Below are 18517 nucleotides of genomic sequence, written 5' to 3'. Positions count from 1 at the left end.
TTAAGCTTTTCTGTTGTATTACTCTTTTTTCCTTCCTTCCTTCCTTCCTTCCTTCCTTCCTTCCTTCCTTCCTTTCTTTCTTTCTTTCCTTCTTTCTTTCTTTTTGCCAGTAAGGCCTTACTACATAGCCCTGGCTGGCAAAGAACTCACTATATAGACCAGATTAACCTTAAAGTTTCAATAATTTTCCTGCCTCTGCATCCTAAGTTGTAGATTTACAGGCCCTTTCCACCACACTTGGCTTTGTTCATTGTAATAAGACAAAAACAAAAACTTTCAATAAATGGTACAAAATTATAAATGCAGATATCCAATTTTATAAAAATGCACGATTATTTCAATACTTGTATACACATGTTCACTCTTTCTTTGTTTTTTTGAGACAGGGTTTCTCGATGTAGCTTTGGAGCCTATCCTGGCACTCACTCTGTAGACCAGACTGGCCCATGCTCACTCTTGTATATATTTGTACATATATAAAGAGAAAATACTTGCAAAAATATGCCCTTCCTCTTGTTTACAGAGTGTTATTCTCTAATGAGTAAGGTTATTTTCATTTCCATAGTGCTTCCAAATATGTCCTACAATGGACATGCATTTTTCCTGATCAAATTCAATATTTTAAAATAATAAAATAGAGATGAATTAATTCAGAGAAACTACTTGAATTAAAAGCTCTTTGCTATGAGCTATGGCAAGTGCCTGCTTCCAGACACTGGTTGTTTCTGCATACATTACCCCTTAACTCCTTTATTTTATATTACCCTCACCCAGATGCCTTAAAAATAAAGTAGCAATGTTTATTTCTGTGTCTCTATTTCTTCACAGTAATTTCATGGAGATTATTTGGATAAGTACTAGTAAAATTTCTCAGATCCTTGGAAAATAACATTTTAATTCAACTTAGAAAGCAGAACAAAAATATTTACCAGTCCTCCTAAGACTTTCCTACACCATTCATTCCCATGTACAAACAAGGAGAATTAGGAGAAATTCACTTATGAGAATTCAAGTGTATGACATCCAAGAAAACTTCAGCAGAATTTTAATGCAATGTTCTGTATAAATTTAATTTAACTTTCTTATCTCTACCATATAGTTTAAATTAAATTTTATTGTATGTACTTGTGGTATATAACACAATATACATTTATATAGCAAAAAGATTGCTATAATGAAACAAATTAACATATTTATCATCTCAGTTTCCCATCCCCCAGGCGACAGCTGCTATCATCACTTATTGAAAATCCTGAATACACAATACACTATCATTAACTATGGTCTTCATGCTCTTCATTAGATCTTTCCCCTTATTCATCACACACACTGCAAGATTGTACCCTCTGAGCTATATCTCCACATTCTCCCCTCCCCAATCAAAAATCCACTGTTGTATTATAGTTGATATATTTGACCTTCCTTGCCCTGCTATTTGCTGCAACACGGATGAACCCAGGGGATGCTATCTAAGTGAAATAAGCCAAACAGAAAGAAAAAAATTGTACGATCTCATTTATTTGTGAAATGTAAGAAAAGTCAATTTAAAATTTTATGAAAACAATGATTCCTAGATAAAGAAAAGTTTACCTAGTCATTATTTAGACATTTCAAGTCACAGACATTTCAAGTCCTACATAATCAGTAATGCAATGAAAAGGAAAGAGGGAAAATTTTCATTAGCTTTAGCTGCAGACCTGATATTAGGAACAGTGGTCTCAGAAGAGGGGTTATATTGCTCATCAACAAGATCATTACTGGCACTATTCCTTATAGGATTGCTGTACACTCCTCTTCAGATTCACTCATAATTTCACACTCAGTTCTGGTTCACTGACAGCTTATTTATGCATGGTTTGATTATTTTAGAAAATGTAAATAAGTTATTTTGAGGCTTCTGAAATAAAAAGGTGTGAAGTGATAGGGAATGCTTTCTTCTGCATATAGATACTTGCAGCATTAGCAAAAGCTTAAGTTCTAAACACTGTCAATGTGTCTTGGTAATTCCTCAAAAAACCATCTTTGCTAACTGAAAAATAAAAAAGTAGAACTAATCAGTAAAACTCTAGAGGGCACTCTAGAGGGCACTCTTTGATGCACACACCCCTCGCCCTCCACAGATTACTATTCAGCTGAAAAAGAGGCACTGCTATAGATGTAATGTTGTAAATATTAATTTTTCCTATACTTTAAACCATTTGCCTCTCAGGATAGTGAAACATCTTTAAATTTTCTCAATCATAAATAGATTTTGGTAGAAAACAAACTTAAAATTAGGGAGTTGAGTTAGTCAAGTATTATTTTTGCTGAAGTTTCCAAGTTACACAAGGAGTAAAGCCATGTAGCTTTATTTTCTTCACAAATCAATCCAACCTTACCTATCTTCATTCCCTCTGAGGAAAACAGACAAGAAATGGGGAAGAGTAAGGTCAAGTGCAAGGCAGAACTGAGGTGAGTCAGAAGGTCTGTGTCAGGGACCTTTGTGCTTGTTCAGAAGCAAAGAATTGCATCTGAAACTGTTAAGGGATCACGAACACTTCGTTAGCCGGCAAAGCCAGCCTCTTCACAATTTGAAGGAATATATTTTCCTTCACAAAGACACTGAAAGAAAATTGTATGTAGATTTCATGTGTTCATTTTTAACATGTAATATGCAAGCACAAATTTAAAAATGTTTCCCTTTAGACATTTAAAATACTCTAATCCAGTTAAATTAACAGTTGGGTATAAGGACTCGTAAGTCTAGTTGTTAGGTTTTTGAAATATCTTTAATCTCTAAGAGAAAATCAATGGAAATCTCAGTGTAAACAATCTGGGGCTACATTTTCCCAAACTGGAAGAGAAAATAGGTCAGTGTATTTTGGAGATAGGGTATTAATCTCAGCCAGATGATACAATTAATTCTTACAAAAAGATCACATAGTATCCTCAGTCAAATTAATATTCTCCATCAGTGAAATGAAGAAATTGTAAAGATCTAGTAGTAAACAGCACCAAAGGGGCTCCTTCTAGTCTTTGAAAATGCTTTTCTGCTGCAATTTCTGAGGAGGATGAAAAGGTTACTGTGCAGTTGTGAAAAATAAGCCACCTGGAGAAATTCTAGGAAGCTACTTACGTCTCACCCCTTGTTTTTTGATTCATACATTAAATTCGTTCTCTTCTTTTTCTCATTAGGTCTTGATTACTATGCCAGCTATCTAGATAAGACACTATTATAAGACAAAGGATGCTAGTGCAGAAGTAGTGGTTTATTAAATATAGACCATTAATGCAGACTTTAAAATTAACATTCACTTTTTTCCCATTAAGTGCTTATTTTCTAAAATTCTGTTTTAGGAGGGGAAGTGACTGTTGGGAATGAAACTCTGCACTTTGCCTCATCAGAATATTTTCTCATATCAATCCTGTCCTTTCAGAGAAACATACAAACCCCTTCTTCCCTAGTCACTTCAAATAGCTGTTGGGCATTAGGCTCTAAACACCCCATCATATAATTATTGCGAATTACCCAAGAATCTCCAGGCACATGTAATTTTGGAAAGACTAACAGAAGACACACATATTTATAGGACAGCTTATATGAGAACAAATGACCTTAAAAATCATAAAATATTTTTTCTTGATGATTTTTAAGCCTGCATCAGTTTTCCTACTGTCATTTGCAATCTGAGGTGAGAAAGAGGGAGGAGGGAAGGAATAGAAGGAGGGAAAGGGGAGAAGAAAAAGAAAGAGGGAAAGAGAGAATATTCATGTTTGATAATCTTTCAAACACCTGGACTTAAAATTCATTGTCTTCTCAACAGTGACAGCTTTTCTATCCCTTTCATTATTCTACCCATTACAATTTGCCTGTCTGCCCCCTGGGCATGCAATTAATTGCTTTTGCAAAGAACCTCTTAAAGACTGATTCAATGGCCTCTCCTTTCTACTCAGTTTCTATGAGATCATTGAGATAATGACCCCTCTTATTTCTGAAATCTTTTTCTTTCCTTGGATTTAGCAATGACATGCTATCCAGTTCTGTTGTTCCGAATGTTCTTTCAGGGGCTAATTTTTTTTTTCCTGGGGCCTGAAAATGTAAATATTTCTCAACACATGATCTTTCTCCATTGTCTTGTTTTGTGTTTTGGATTTTAATTTTCTCAATTAAAACTCCACTTCTGTGGTTGGGTGCTAATTGCCTCAGTTTGGCAGACTCCTGTGTCTTCTCCTGACAACGCTTTCTTTTTCTTTTGCATTCCAGACCCATATTACCCAACAGTTTTCTGTGTATGTGCTGCTATTTTCTAAAATTCAGAACTGCAAACTGAATTAATCTTCCTAATGACAGTCTGTCTATTTAGTGTGATGGTAGTAAAAACTTTGAATACATTTTGAGGAAGAAATTGTGAGAAGATATAGCTAAAGAATTTTACAGTTCATCTAGAGCTAAAATAAAAGCTTTACCAGATAGTAAGATATTTTATAAATCCACAGTTAAAAACAGATTAATGTAACATAATACAAAGCTCAGAATTTTCTCATGAGGATTTGTATGTGTACCTGAATATGCATACATATAAATACATAATTTGTTTTTGAAAGCTGTACTGTAATTAACTGGACAGACAATGAATTATGCAACCAATAGTGTAGAACTGTCGCTTAACTATTTGGAAAAGTAAAATTAGGCATCTTCCTCACACATCTTAAGGCAAAGTAAATTCTCAGTGAAATTAATATAAGATTGCTAAACTAAGGCCATAAGGATGCCAGAAGCAAATATATGAGCTTATTTTCATAAGTGTAGAGCAAGAAAATACTATAATTAGGACTACAAAGGCAGAAACAACAAAGGAAAATACTGCTATGTCTGACAATGTAAAAATTATACCCCAAAATTTTACCACAAAAAATCAGAAACAGAAGGTAGTGATAGGAGGATCTGGAGTAATGAGAAACCCTGATTCAAAATTATCAAATTAAAACTTCATCACTTCAGTAATATATCTTGTTTTCTTCTATAATGTCACTATGATAAACCTTTTCCATTAATACTTTGTTTATTCTCCTAACCCAAAAATGTAGTTGTTTACCTGATTCTTGGACCTGGGGTTATAGTATTTTCTAGTGGTCCAGAAATCCTCTCCAATTGGAGCTTCTGAGGTATCCTAAGTGAGTGGCAAACATTCTAGATCTCACAGAAAGACTCAGTAATAGCACAAACATTATGGCTGTTGCCAAATTTATTATTGACCTAATTACTAAAAATGATTTTGTAATTATCCTAACATAAAATTTTATGTTGCACAAATAATGCCACTCTTGAAGATGACTAGTATAGATAGGCAACAAAGTACACACTTATAATCCAAGCTCCTGGGAGGTAAAGGTTGGGGGGGGCAGTAATACAAGACCAGTCTTTGCAGCACAGTGAATTCAAGGCCAGTTTCTCTGTTTAACTCTCTCTCTCTCTCTCTCTCTCTCTCTCTCTCTCTCTCTCTCTCTCTCTCTCTGTCTCTCTCTCTGTAGATGAATCATAAAATGTTAAGAGGCAAATAAAAAACCAAGGAGTTGTTGAGATGGCTCAGTGACTAAAGCACTTGCCAAATAACCATAAGGACCAGAGTAGGTATAGTCACCCACGGGTAACTCCATCCCAATGGATGTGATGGAGACAGAGAATTCTCAGAACAAGTGGGCTAGAACCAGAAAAGAGATACTTGAGTTGTGTGGCTACACACATTCAATCACACCTACAAACATCATACACATATACATACACAAAATAGATAGATAAACCAGAAAATAATTTTCCAATATACTGAACTGATATCAATGAAAAAAAAGAAACAAGCAATGTGCAAATGAGAGGTTCGTAATTTCTGAAGCACAGATACAAAAGTACTATAGATTATATTATCAGATTCAGATAAAGTACATGGAAAAGACACACACAGATAGAAAGCAGATTAGTGTGCCTAGAGCTGAGGACAGAAGGGACACTGGCTAAACATGAGAAGTTGCCTTGGGTGATAAAAAAGATCTAAAATAAAATTTTTAGTGGTACAGATCCAAAATCTTTACTGAACATAACTGGATTGTGTATTTATAAAGAATATTTTTATGATATGTAAAGTAAATATTTACAAAAACTATAATAAAATTATACCACAACTATTTATTTCTGTGCTTGAAGTCGAATAAAATATTCTTCTTGGGTAAATGGCATTAATCTATGCTTTAGCACACAGTCTCATTCAGGGATGCATTGAGAGGTATTAAAAAGATGAGCCTGTTTAACTTCCTATAACAGGTGAAGAAGGGAGTTTAATGAACTCAGTTAAATGCTTTGCCTCAAACTGTACAAATCGCTAGTGGAAAAGCACTGAGTGGCAACTAGTATCTCAGATCAAAAGCCTACTGTTCATTATAATATACCATACTCTCTTGTTGAGATATTTGTAAACTCTCACCTAACTGACTAGAATTCCAAATATAATCTTTTACCTGATTCTAGTATAAGGACTGTTGTAATAGATAACATTTTTTAAAAGTATGGCATCACTACTGTGATAAATGAATGTTCTCTGTGATGACTTGATATTGAAGACTTTTTACATAGAGGCATTAAAAACAAATCTGTTTCTTTTCAAATGCTTAGTCATATGTTTTGAACACTCTAGACTTAAAGTGTGGTACACTGAAAAGCAAGTAAAAATACATCAAAATTCCAAAGGCTTGTTATTAGGAGGTGCAGTAAAGTACCTTGAGAGCTTGCTTCGGACAAACAGATGGACACTTCATCATTTCTGTCATTATCCTCCCCTACTTCAGTCCCAGCTTCCTCTCCTGGTGTGAGTGCAGACAAAGAAGAACCAGATTCAGGCTGCTCAGAGAAATCAGCAGGGCCTCCTCTTGGAGGTGGAACTTCAATTCCCATTAAACGGTATTTTCTTCTTCGATTCCCAATCCAAGTCTTTGTAAGAGAAATATAAGCAATTTTAGACAACCTAGACATTAGAATAATAAACAAATGAAGCATAAAATAGGATTAGAAAAGACACATAAGCACATGAAACAATAAAACTTTTAAGGCACAAAGCAAAACTAAAAAGTTGTTTTTAGCAGAAGAGGGTATTTATTTAAATATTTAGACTTTCAAATGACATGCAGGCTATAAAACATTGCTTTTGTGCCTGTTTTTATTTTCATTTCTAAGGAAAATAATTCACCAATTCATTAAACAGGAAAAATGTATTGATGTTTCTTCAATGAAATTAGGCTTACAGCTATGTAACTACAGCTAATAATCCACTTCAAATTTTGCTTTCAAAGGTGAAACTATGCCCTCTGTGTATGTTTGGCTTCAAAATACCTGCATATAGTAGACTTCATTTTTGTTTTTATTAGATTTAGACCCAATTAAAGATGGCTATGTTTTTAAATCAATATTTGGGACCAAACCCAGAGAGCCAAATATGGTACTACTGAGCGATATCATTAGATATAATTTTTGTTGCCTTTGTTGTTGTCTTAAAGAAAGACTTTCATCCTATGACCCTGGCTGGCCAGGAGCTCACAATGTAGCCTGTGCTCCATTAAACTAAAAGCAATCCTCTTGCCTTAGTCCTCTCAGTGCTAGGATTACACGTGTGAGAAACCATGGCTAGCTCTAGTATTTTTTTATGTTGAAACACATGTAGAGTCACAGAAATTCTCAAATTTCAGTAACAGATTTTGTCTATTCTTCACTTTGTTTCTTGTGACTTATGCCTTAAAAAGTTACAGCACAATATAAAAACTAGTAGTCCAGGTGTAGTGGCACATGCCTACAATTTTGGCACTTGGGAAGTTGAGACATAAAGATTGCTGTGAATTTATTGTTAACTTGGGATAAACAAGGAGTACCAAACAAGGAGTACCAGGCCAGTCAGGGCTACTTAGCAAGAATATATATGAAAAACATGGATATACTCTGTGCCCAGTTTTTGGCTATTACATATAAATCTCCCATGAAAAGTCACACATAACTTTTTGTGTAGACATAAATTTTAATTTTATATTCTTCTTATCAATGTATGAGTGGTCGTTCCAGTATATATGAATTATATTGCTACGCTGAGTATGGAACCTGGGTTACATTCATGCTAAGCAAGCACTCAGTCATTGAAATTTATGGAGCTCTTTTTAGTTTTCCTAATGACTAGTGATGTTAAACATCGTTCCACATGTTTATTTGCTATTCATATAGCCTCTTCAGTGAAATGTCTCTTCTTTGCTAATTGAAGTATTTAACTGAACACTCAAGATAGTGTTTTGAGAGTTCTTTAAATACTGTGTATTAATTCTTTGTCAGATAAGTGGTTGACAAATATTTTATTTCAGTATATAGCTTGAATTTTTATTCTGCATTTTCTGTAGCACAAATATAAAACATCTTGAAAATACACTTCACTGAAGTTGTTGGTCAGAGGTGTGCCAGATACCCTCAAAATAATGCAGGAAAATTGCCATTCTCTTGGTTGCCTATCAGAACTTGATGGTAAGACCTTATTGCTGAAGACACCCCATAATTTGATCACAGAACATGGAGAAATAAAGTCAGTACTGACTAGGAAGCTTCTTGCTGGATATCTAGCTTTCGTAGTACCAGAAGGTATTATGTTGGTTGGTGAGAACAAAAAGCCATCAACAGTTTTACCCAGCTGTTAGTTACAATATTGATCAGTGTGGCAAGATACTCTCATCAGTGAAATAGTGGCACAAATGTTGCGGGAATACTCAGTCATTCTCTGATTGGATTCAAGGCCTGCCCTACAAGAGAAAATGCATTCCTAGTTCTGTAAATCTGGTCAAGAACCCACCGGTGGGGAGTACACAGGGCCCTTGTGGGGGAGGTAAACCTGCTACTATTGTTTTTATTAATGGACATAGTATCAAACTGTCCTCTAAACATATTTCTTTATGTTAGTTTTTATTGTTTATCTCAACCAAAGTTTCCCCTCCCTCCTCTCCTTTCAGTTCCTCCCTCCTCCTCTCCTACCCCCATCCCCTCCCCCTCCTCTGTTCCTCTTCAGATATGAGTGGGCTTCCCATGGATATCAACCAGCCATGGCATAACAAGTTGCAGTGAGACTAAGCACTTCCTTTCTTATTAAGGCTGGACTAGGCAACCTGATAAGAGGAATGTTTCTCAAAAGTCAACAGAGTCACAGACAGCCCCTGCCCTCACTGTTAGGAGCCTTACAAGTAAACCAAGTTACACAACTGTAACACATATGCAGAATGCCTAGGTCAGTCCAATGCAGGCTCCCTGGCTGTCAGTTCAGTCTCTGTGAGCTCCTATGCGCCCAGGACAGTTGATTCTATGAGCCTTCCAGTGATGTCCTTGATGTCTCTGGCTTCTACAATCCTTCCTCCCTCTCTTCCACAGGATTTCCCAAGCTCAGCCTAATGTTTGGCTATGGATCACTGCTTCTGCTCTCTTCAGTTGCTGGATGAAGCCTCTCTGATGACGGTATAGGTACCAATCTATGAGTATAGCAGAATATCATTAGGAATCATTTCATTGACTTTTTCTTTCTTTGCCAGTCATGTTTGGGTCTATCCAATTTGTGTCTTCATACCCACAGATTGGTATCATTCCCAGATCTCATTAGAGAAGTGTCTTTGCACAGTGGAGGGCAGTTAATGTAGAAACTCACAAATAGTCAAAGTGCAGAGGATAAGGGTGATGGTGTGTATACAACAAATAAGACATCTATATTACACCCTTCTCTTCAAGGCTCAGGGAGTATTTCAGAAGAAGGAGCTGAACAATTTTAAGAATTAGAGGTTTTGGAGGACCAGAATAAAACAATGTCTTCTGGGCATGATATGACTGTTGTTCCCAGAAAGTCATAGCAGATGTGGTTGGCTTCACAATTTCAAGCCAATCAACATTTCAACATGGAGGATAAGTGGCTCATAAACCTCTACCCTTAGGTGAAGAGCTATTAACAGCTTCTGAGGTAAAGAAAGGAGTTTTCTTTAAGGTGCTGCCACTGGCATGTTGACAGCTTCCGGGTGATGGCTTTAAATCATGACGATATGGTTACTACAATCTGGACTCAGTGACTTATTTTTTTTAAAGAGGACACGAGAGATAGAAAAGGAATGGATCAGTATGGGAGAAAAAATGGGAGGATCTGGGAGGAGTAGAGGGAAGGGGAACTGTAAACTGTATTTAGATTATATTTAGAGAAAAGAATCTATGTTTAATTAAAGGGTAAAAGACATGAAATTGGGAAGGAGTAGATCTGAGAGAAGTTATAGGAGTATTGGGATTAATGTGATCAAAATATACCATATACATGTATGAAATTATCAAGTGATTAATATTTTGTTTTTGTTTTGTTTTTTTTTTTTTGAGACAGGGTTTCTCTGTGTAACAGCCCTGGCTGTCCTGGAACTCAGTCTGTAGACCAAGCTGGCCTCGAACTTACAGAGCTCCACCTGCCTTTGCCTCCCAAGTACTGGGATTAACGTTATGTGTCACCACTGCTTGGCCAAAAATGCTTTTTAAAAGAAAACTTGTTAATGTTTATGACAGTAGGTTCATTGAACTGAACAGTGACACTGACATTTAGAAAGACTAGCAAAGTAAGGGAAATGGCACAAGTTATTAATATCAGAAATAAACCAGAGTATATTACTATAGCCTTTGTAGACACAAAATAAACAATAAAAGGACAATAAAAACTATTCTGTACACAATCAGATGTCTTGAAAACGATGGAGCAATTCTTTCAAAAGTGCAAATTAACACAGTATAAACAAATTACTTGAATAGTAATTTATCTGTTAAGAAAATTTAGTTTGGATTAAACACTATCCTATAAAGAAATCTCCAGGACCCCAGAACCTACCATTAAGCAGATAATTTCATGCTTAATGGTAAAACGTAGAAGAACATAAAAAAAGATATCCATTCTAGTTACAACATAGAATTGATTGGAGGAATGTACAGGAACTCACACAGATCAGAAAGCAAGCATGAAAGCTCCCCCTTCTGCAGATTATAGGATATGGTTTACACAGAAGATCCCAAGGAATATTCCTACAACTAGTAAGTGAAATCAGCAAGAAAGTTATTGCTTTCTATAATCTATGGAGTAAAAGTAAACATACTGTCCTGGGTATGGTGTCATATATCTTTAATCTTAGCACTCTGTAGACAGAGGCAGGTGACTCTCTGTGAGTTTGAGGCCAGCCTGGTCTACAAAGTGAACTTCAGGACAGCCAGGGCTAAATAGTGAGATCCTGTCTTTAAGGAAAAGTGAACACACTGGAGTTACAATTTAAATCTTCTATTACTTTTTTTCCGTCCCTTCTTTCTGTGGAGTTGAGGATTAAACCTCCCATGCCCAGGAGGCAAGCTCTTTACCACTGAACTACAACCCCAGTCCTGAACTTTATTCAATCTCCCCCCCCAAAGAAAATACATAGAAACTTAATGCAGTATGGATAGGACTCATATGCAAGAAACTACAGTAATTTAAAAGGGAAACAACTTAGCTAAAATGAAGTAGAAGGAAGCCATATAACCACGTTCAATAAATATTAGATTAAGGGAATGGAATAGAAAACTCAGACCATTTCTGCAGCCCTGTTCAGAGACATCAGACGTCAGGGATCTGCTCACTGGACCCAAAATTGGCAGCGGGATCCAACACACTCAGACACTGCCAAGGCCCCGGTAACAGTTCTGCCTCCATCCACCAGCCCAGATAGGCCAGGGGCTGTTTCCAGTTCTGGTTCAGTGGCCCTACTCAGAAACTTCTGACACCAGGGGTTTACTCACCGGATCTGAGTTCCGAAGTGGGATCTGGCACATCCAGATACTCTTGAGGCCCCGGTAACAGTGCCATCTCCATCCACAACAAGAGGAAAGACATCAGAGTATTGGAACTATTTGCATCTAACAGAAGGGAACCTTGGTCCCATACCCACCAGGAGAGAAAGAGACTCTTGCTACAGCCACCAGAAGAAAGGATGAGAAGAGGACAATGTAAAAGCACATTAAACACCAGAAAACCCAATATGACACCATTGGAGACTAGGAGCCATACACCAGCAAGACCTGAACATCACAGTGCAAATGAAGCAGAAGAGAATGACCTTAAAAACATCTTCATGAAAATGATAGAGGACCTCAAAGAGAAAATCCCTTAAAGAAATAGAAGAAAAAAACAAACAAAAAATACAAGATACCAACAAATCTTTGAAGGAAACACTTAAAGACCTAAACACTGAAATTGAGACAATAAAGAAAGCACAATCTGAGGGAATTATGTAAATAGAAAAGCTGGGTAAACTATCAGGAACTACAGATGTAAGCATAAACCAACAGAATACAAGAGATGGAAGAGAGAATCTCAGTTGTTGAAGACTCGCTAGAGGATATACAGTCATGGACCAAAGAAAATCTTAAGTCCAACAAATCCCTGAAAAAATATCCAGGGAATATGGGATACTGTGAAAAGATCAAACCTAAGAATAATAGGTATAGAAGAAGGTGAAAAAATCTGACTCAAAGGTGCAGAAAACATATTCAACAAACTCACAGAAGAAAACTTTCCCAACCTAAAGAAAGACCTGCCAATGAAAATAAAAGAAGCCTACAGAACACCAAATTGGCTGAACCAAAAAAGGTCTACTCACAACATAATAATGAAAACCCCAAACATAGAGAATAAAGAGAAAATATTAAGAACAGCAAAGGAAAACGGTCAAGTAACATGTAAAGGCAAACCTACCAGAATTATACCTGACTTTTCCATGGAAACTCTGATATCCAGAAGGTCCAGGATTGATATCCTGCCTACACTAAGAGACCACGGATGCAAGCCCAGACTACTATACCCAGCAAAGCTTTCAATCAATACAGATGGAGAAAACAAGATATTCCATGACAAAACTAGATTCAAACAATAAATATCCAATAATCCAGCCCTACAGAAAGCTCTGGAAGGAAAACTGCAACACAAGGAAGTTAACTACAACCAGAAAAATATAGGCAATAGATAATCTCACTTTACCAATAGCCAAAAAGAAAAAGGGATAGAATCCCACACATAATTTCATCACCATTACCAAATTAAAAACAAACAAGAATGAACAATCAATGGTCATTAATATTCATCAACATTAATGGTCTTAACTCACCTTTTGCTGCATACAAGAAACACAACTCAATTTCAAAGACAGACGGTACCTAAGAATTAAAGGTTGAGGAAAGATTTTCTAATCAAATGGGTCCAAGAAACAAGTAGGGATAGCAATCCTAATATCCAACAAATTGGCCTTTAACTAAAATCAATCAAAAGAGACAAAGGAGGTCACTTCCTATTCATCACAGGGAAATCTATCAAGATGAAGTCTCAATTCTGAACATTTATGCCCCAAATACAAAGGCATCCACGTTTGAAAAAGAAACATTATTAAAACTCAAATCACACATAAAACTGCACACACTTATAGTGGGAGATTTCAACACCCCACTCTTGCCACTGGAGAGGAACACCAGACAGAAACTTATCAAAGAAACAAAAGAACTAATAGAAGTTATGGCTCAATTGGACTTAAGAGATATCTATAGACCATTCCATCCAAATACAAAACAATTTACCTTCTTCTCAGCACCACATGGAACCTTCTCTAAAATTGAGCGCATACTTGGCAACATAGCAAACCTCAACAGGGACAAAAAAAATTGAAATAATGCCCTGTATCTTATCAGACCACCATGCTTTAAAGTTAGAATTCTACAACAACACGAATTACAGAAAACCTACAAACTCATAGAAATTAAGTAACACCCAATTGCACAATTCCTGGGTCAAGGAAGAAATAAAAAAAGAAATCAAAGATTTCCTAAAACTCAATGAGAATGCAGACACAACATACCCAAACCTATGGGACACTTTGAAAGCAGTGCTAAGAGGAAAGTTCATAGAGCTAACTGCACAAATGAAGAAACAGGAGAATAATCACACTAGAGAATTAACAGCACAACTGAAAAATTTAGAACACAAAGAAGCCAATATAACCCAGAGGAGCAGACCCCAGGAAATAATCAAACTGAGGGCTGAAATCAATAAAATGGAAATCCAGAGAATCATCAGGTCATACTTCGAAAACCTATATTCCTCAAAATTTGAAAATCTAAAGGAAATGGACAATTTTTTTGGACAGATTTCACTTACCAAAATTAAATCAAGAACAGATAAGCAACTTAAATAGACCTATAACCCCTAATGAAATTGAAGCAGTCATCACAAGTCTCCCAACCAAAAAAAGCCCAGGGCCAGATGGCTTCAGTGCAGAATTCTACCAGAATTTCAAAGAAGAGCTAATACCAATTCTCCTCAAAGTATTCCACACAATAGAAACAGAAGGGTCATTGCCAAATTCTTTTTATGAGGCTTCAACAACGTTGATACCCAAGCCACACAAAGACACAACTAAGAAAGAGAAATACAGACCAATATCCCTCATGAACATTGATGCAAAAATTCTCAATAAAATACTGGCAAATGGAATCCAAGAACACATCAGAGAAATCATCCACCATGATCAAGTAGGCTTCATCCCAGGGATGCAAGGGTGGTTCAACATACGAAAATCCATCAATGTAATCCACCATATAAACAGACTGAGGGAAAAAACCACATGATCATCTCACTAGATGATGAAAGAGCCTTTGACAAAATCCAACACCCCTTCATGATAAAGGTCTTGGAGAAATCAGGGATAACAGGAACATACCTCACCATAATAAAAGCAATATACAGCAAGCCGACAGTCAACATCAAATTCAATGCAAAGAAACTCAATGCAATTCCTCTAAAATCAGGGACAAGACAAGGCTGTCCACTCCCTCCATACCTCTTCAATATTGTCCTTGAAGTTCTAGCTAGAGCAATAAGACAAGAAAAAGAGATCAACGGGATACAAATAGGAAAGGAAAAACTCAAAATCTCACTATTTGCAGATATTATAGCAACCCCAAAAACTCTACCAGGGAACTCCTACAGCTGATAAACACCATCAGCCAAGTGGCAGGATAAAAGATTAACTAAAAAAAATCTGTAGCCCTACTATATACAGATTAAACATTGGTGGAGAAAGAATTCAGAGAAACATCACCCTTTACAATTGCCACAAACAACATAAAATACGTTGGGGTAACACTAACCAAAAAGTGAAAGACCTGTACCGTAAGAATTTTGAGTCTCTAAAGAAAGAAATTAAAGAAGATACCAGTAAATGGAAAGATCTCCCATGCTCTTGGACAGGTAGGATCAACATAGTAAAAATGGCAATCTTGCCAAAAGCAATCTGCAGATTCAATGCAATCCCCATCAAAATCCTAACACAATTCTTCATAGACCTTGAAAGAACAATTCTCAACTTTATATGGAGAAACAAAAGACCCAATATAGCCAAAACATCCCTGTCCAATAAAGGAATTTCTGGAGGCATCACCATCCCTGACTTCAAGCTCTATTACAGAGCTATAGTCCTGGAAACAGCTTGGTATTGGCAGAAAAATAGACAGGTAGACCAATGGAATAGAATTGAAAACCCTGATATTAACCCACATACCTATGAACACCTGATTTTTGACAAACAATCCAAATTTATACGATGGAACAAAGAAAACATCTTCAACAAATGGTGCTGGCATAACTGGATACGCACATGTAGAAGTCTACAGATAGACCTAAGTCTATTGATATGCACAAAACTTCAGTCAAAACTATCAAAGACCTCAACATAAACCTAGCCACACTAACCCTATTAGAAGACAAAGTGGGAAATACCTTTGAATTAATTGGTACAAGACACTGCTTCCTGAACATTATACCAGTAGCCCAGACACTGAGATCAATAATTGATGAATGGGACCTCCTGAAACTGAGAAGCAAAGGACACAGTCAACAAGATAAAACCATAGCCCACAGATAGGTAAAGATAATCATCAACCCCACATCTGACAGAGGGATGATCTCCAAAATATACAAAGAACTCAAGAAGCTAGTCTCCAAAACACCAAGTAATCCAATTAAAAAGTGGGGTACAGAACTAAATAGACAATTCTCAATAGAGGAATCTAAAATGGCTGAAAGGCACATAAGAAAGTGCTCAAAATCCTTAGCCATCAGAGAAATGCAAATCAAAACAACTCTGAGAATACCATCTTACTCCTGTCAGAATGGTCAAATTAAAAACTCCAATGACCGTTTATGCTGGAGAGGATGTGGAGAAAGGGGAACATTTCTCCACTGCTGGTGGGAGTGCCAACTTGTACAGCCACTTTGGAAATCAGTATGGCGACTCCTCAGGAAAATGGGAATCAGTCTACCACAAGATCCAGCAATTCCACTCTTAGGCATATACCCAAAAGAAGCACATTCATATAACAAGGACATCTGTTCAGCGATGTTCATAGCAGCACTATTTGTAATAGTCAGAAACTGGAAGCAGCCTAGATGTCCCTCAACCGAAGAATAGATAGAGAAAATGTGGTACATTTACACAATGGAGTACTACTCAAAAGAAAAAAAAAACAATGGAATCTTGAAATTTGCAGGACAATGGATGGAACTAGAAGAAAACATACTGAGCGAGGTAACCCAATCACAAAACAACAAACATGATATGTACTCACTCATATGTGGATTTTAGACATAGAGTAAATGATTACCAGCCTACAATCCACACTGCCAGAGAAGCTAATAAGCAAGGAGGACCCTAAGAGAGACATACATGGTCCCCTGGAGGAGATCCCCTGAGCAAATTGAGAGCATGGGAAGAGGGGGGAGGGAGCTAGGTGAATGAGAAGGGTAGAAGAGGAGGGATGCAGAGGACATGAGGAAGCAGAAAGGTTGAGTCATGGGAAGAATAGAAGATAACAAGAATGAAGATACTATAATAGAGGGAGACATTTTTGGTTTACAGGGAAATCAAGCACTAGGAAAATGTCTGGAGATCTACAAAGATGACACCAGCTAACAATCTAAGCAACAGAGGAGAGGCTACCTTAAATGTCCTCCCCTGATAATGAGATTGATGACTAACTTATATGCCATCCTATAGCCTTCATCCAGCAGCTGGTGGAAGTAGCAGACACCCATAGCTAAACCTTGAACTGAACTGGAATCCAGATTCAGAGAAGGACGAGTAAAGAACAAAGGGGTCCAGACCAGGCTGGTGAAACCCACAGAAACAGCTGACCTGAACATCGGGGAGCTGTTGCTCTCCAGAGTGATAGCTGGGATACCAGCATGGGACTGATCCAGACTCAGAGAACATGGATTTCATTGAGGAAACCTCGGAAATCTACAGGACCTCCTGTAGTAGTTCAGTACTTATCCCTCGCATAGGTGTGGACTTTGGGAGCCCATTCCACATAGAGGAATACTCCCTGAGCCAAGACATACCGGGGTGGGCCTAGTCCCTATCCCAAGGGATATTATAGACTCTGATGACACCCTATTGAAGGCCTCTCCAACCTGGGGGAGCAGAAAGGATATGTGATAGGTAGGGTTTTAGTGGGGGGTGGTAGTAGGGGAGGATGGGAAAAGGGAACTGGGATTGGCATGTAAAACAATCTTGTTTCTAATTCAAATAAAAAATCTGCAAAAAAAAGAAAACTCAGACATACCGTAATGATCAGTTGTGTGACTTCTGTAAAAGGTATACAATATATTTAATCTGGATGCAGGGAGACCTGAATCAAGTTAGTGGAAACTCATGAATTCTAGACCAACAGCTGTGGAGTTTCCAGGGGACTGACCTAGGCCTTCTGTATGTGGGACATTGTATATGTCCCATTTTGCTTGTGAAGTTTGGAGAACAATTTTTGAGTCAGTCTCTGGCTTCCACCTTGTTTGGAACAAGGTTTCTTTTTTGTTCTTGGTGAATATACCAGGCTACCTGCCTGTTCAGCTTCCAGAGATTCTCCTGCTTCTGCCTCCCATCTCAAATTAGGAGTTGTGTGATTACAGACATGTACTGCCATATTAGCTTTTCATGGGTTCTGGTTATTTGAACTCAGATCCTCACATTTGCATGGCATGTGTTTACTCACTGAACTGTCCCCAGCCATTCTTATATTATATTTTTATATGTATATATTCATGTGCAATGTGCATACACCTATTCACGTGAGTATGGGTATCAATTTCAGGTGTTATTCAGACATCCTCTGTCTTTTTTTTTTTAAAGAAAGTGTCTCAGTATTTAGCCACACTATGTACAGTTGGATGGCTTTATATTCATGGAAAAGAAAATGCCTCTGACTCCCAAGTTCTAGGATAAAAGATGTATGCTACCATACCCTGCCATTTTAAACAGGGTCACTCACTAGCCTGGGGTTTAATGGCAAGGCAAGTCTAGTCTGGCTGTCCTGCAAGCTCCAGGGGTTGGCCTGATTCCATTTACCCCTGTTCTGGACTTAGAAGTATATGTCACCATCATGCCTGGATTT

General features: G+C 37.2%; 1 protein-coding gene across 1 annotated transcript in view; it reads right to left on the bottom strand.

Annotated features, from left to right (window-relative positions):
• Hdx (highly divergent homeobox) overlaps positions 1 to 18517 on the bottom strand; it is a 112989-nt gene that overhangs the window by 16114 nt on the left and 78358 nt on the right. The window contains exon 5 of the mRNA XM_027432867.2: positions 6748 to 6958. Within this exon, the coding sequence (XP_027288668.2) occupies positions 6748 to 6958 (211 nt within the window). The remainder of the gene's footprint in view (positions 1 to 6747; positions 6959 to 18517) is intronic.

This window comes from Cricetulus griseus, chromosome X (genome assembly GCF_003668045.3).
Source record: "Cricetulus griseus strain 17A/GY chromosome X, alternate assembly CriGri-PICRH-1.0, whole genome shotgun sequence".
NCBI classification, from domain to species: domain Eukaryota; kingdom Metazoa; phylum Chordata; class Mammalia; order Rodentia; family Cricetidae; genus Cricetulus; species Cricetulus griseus.
This window is presented reverse-complemented; position numbering and strand designations above follow the sequence as displayed.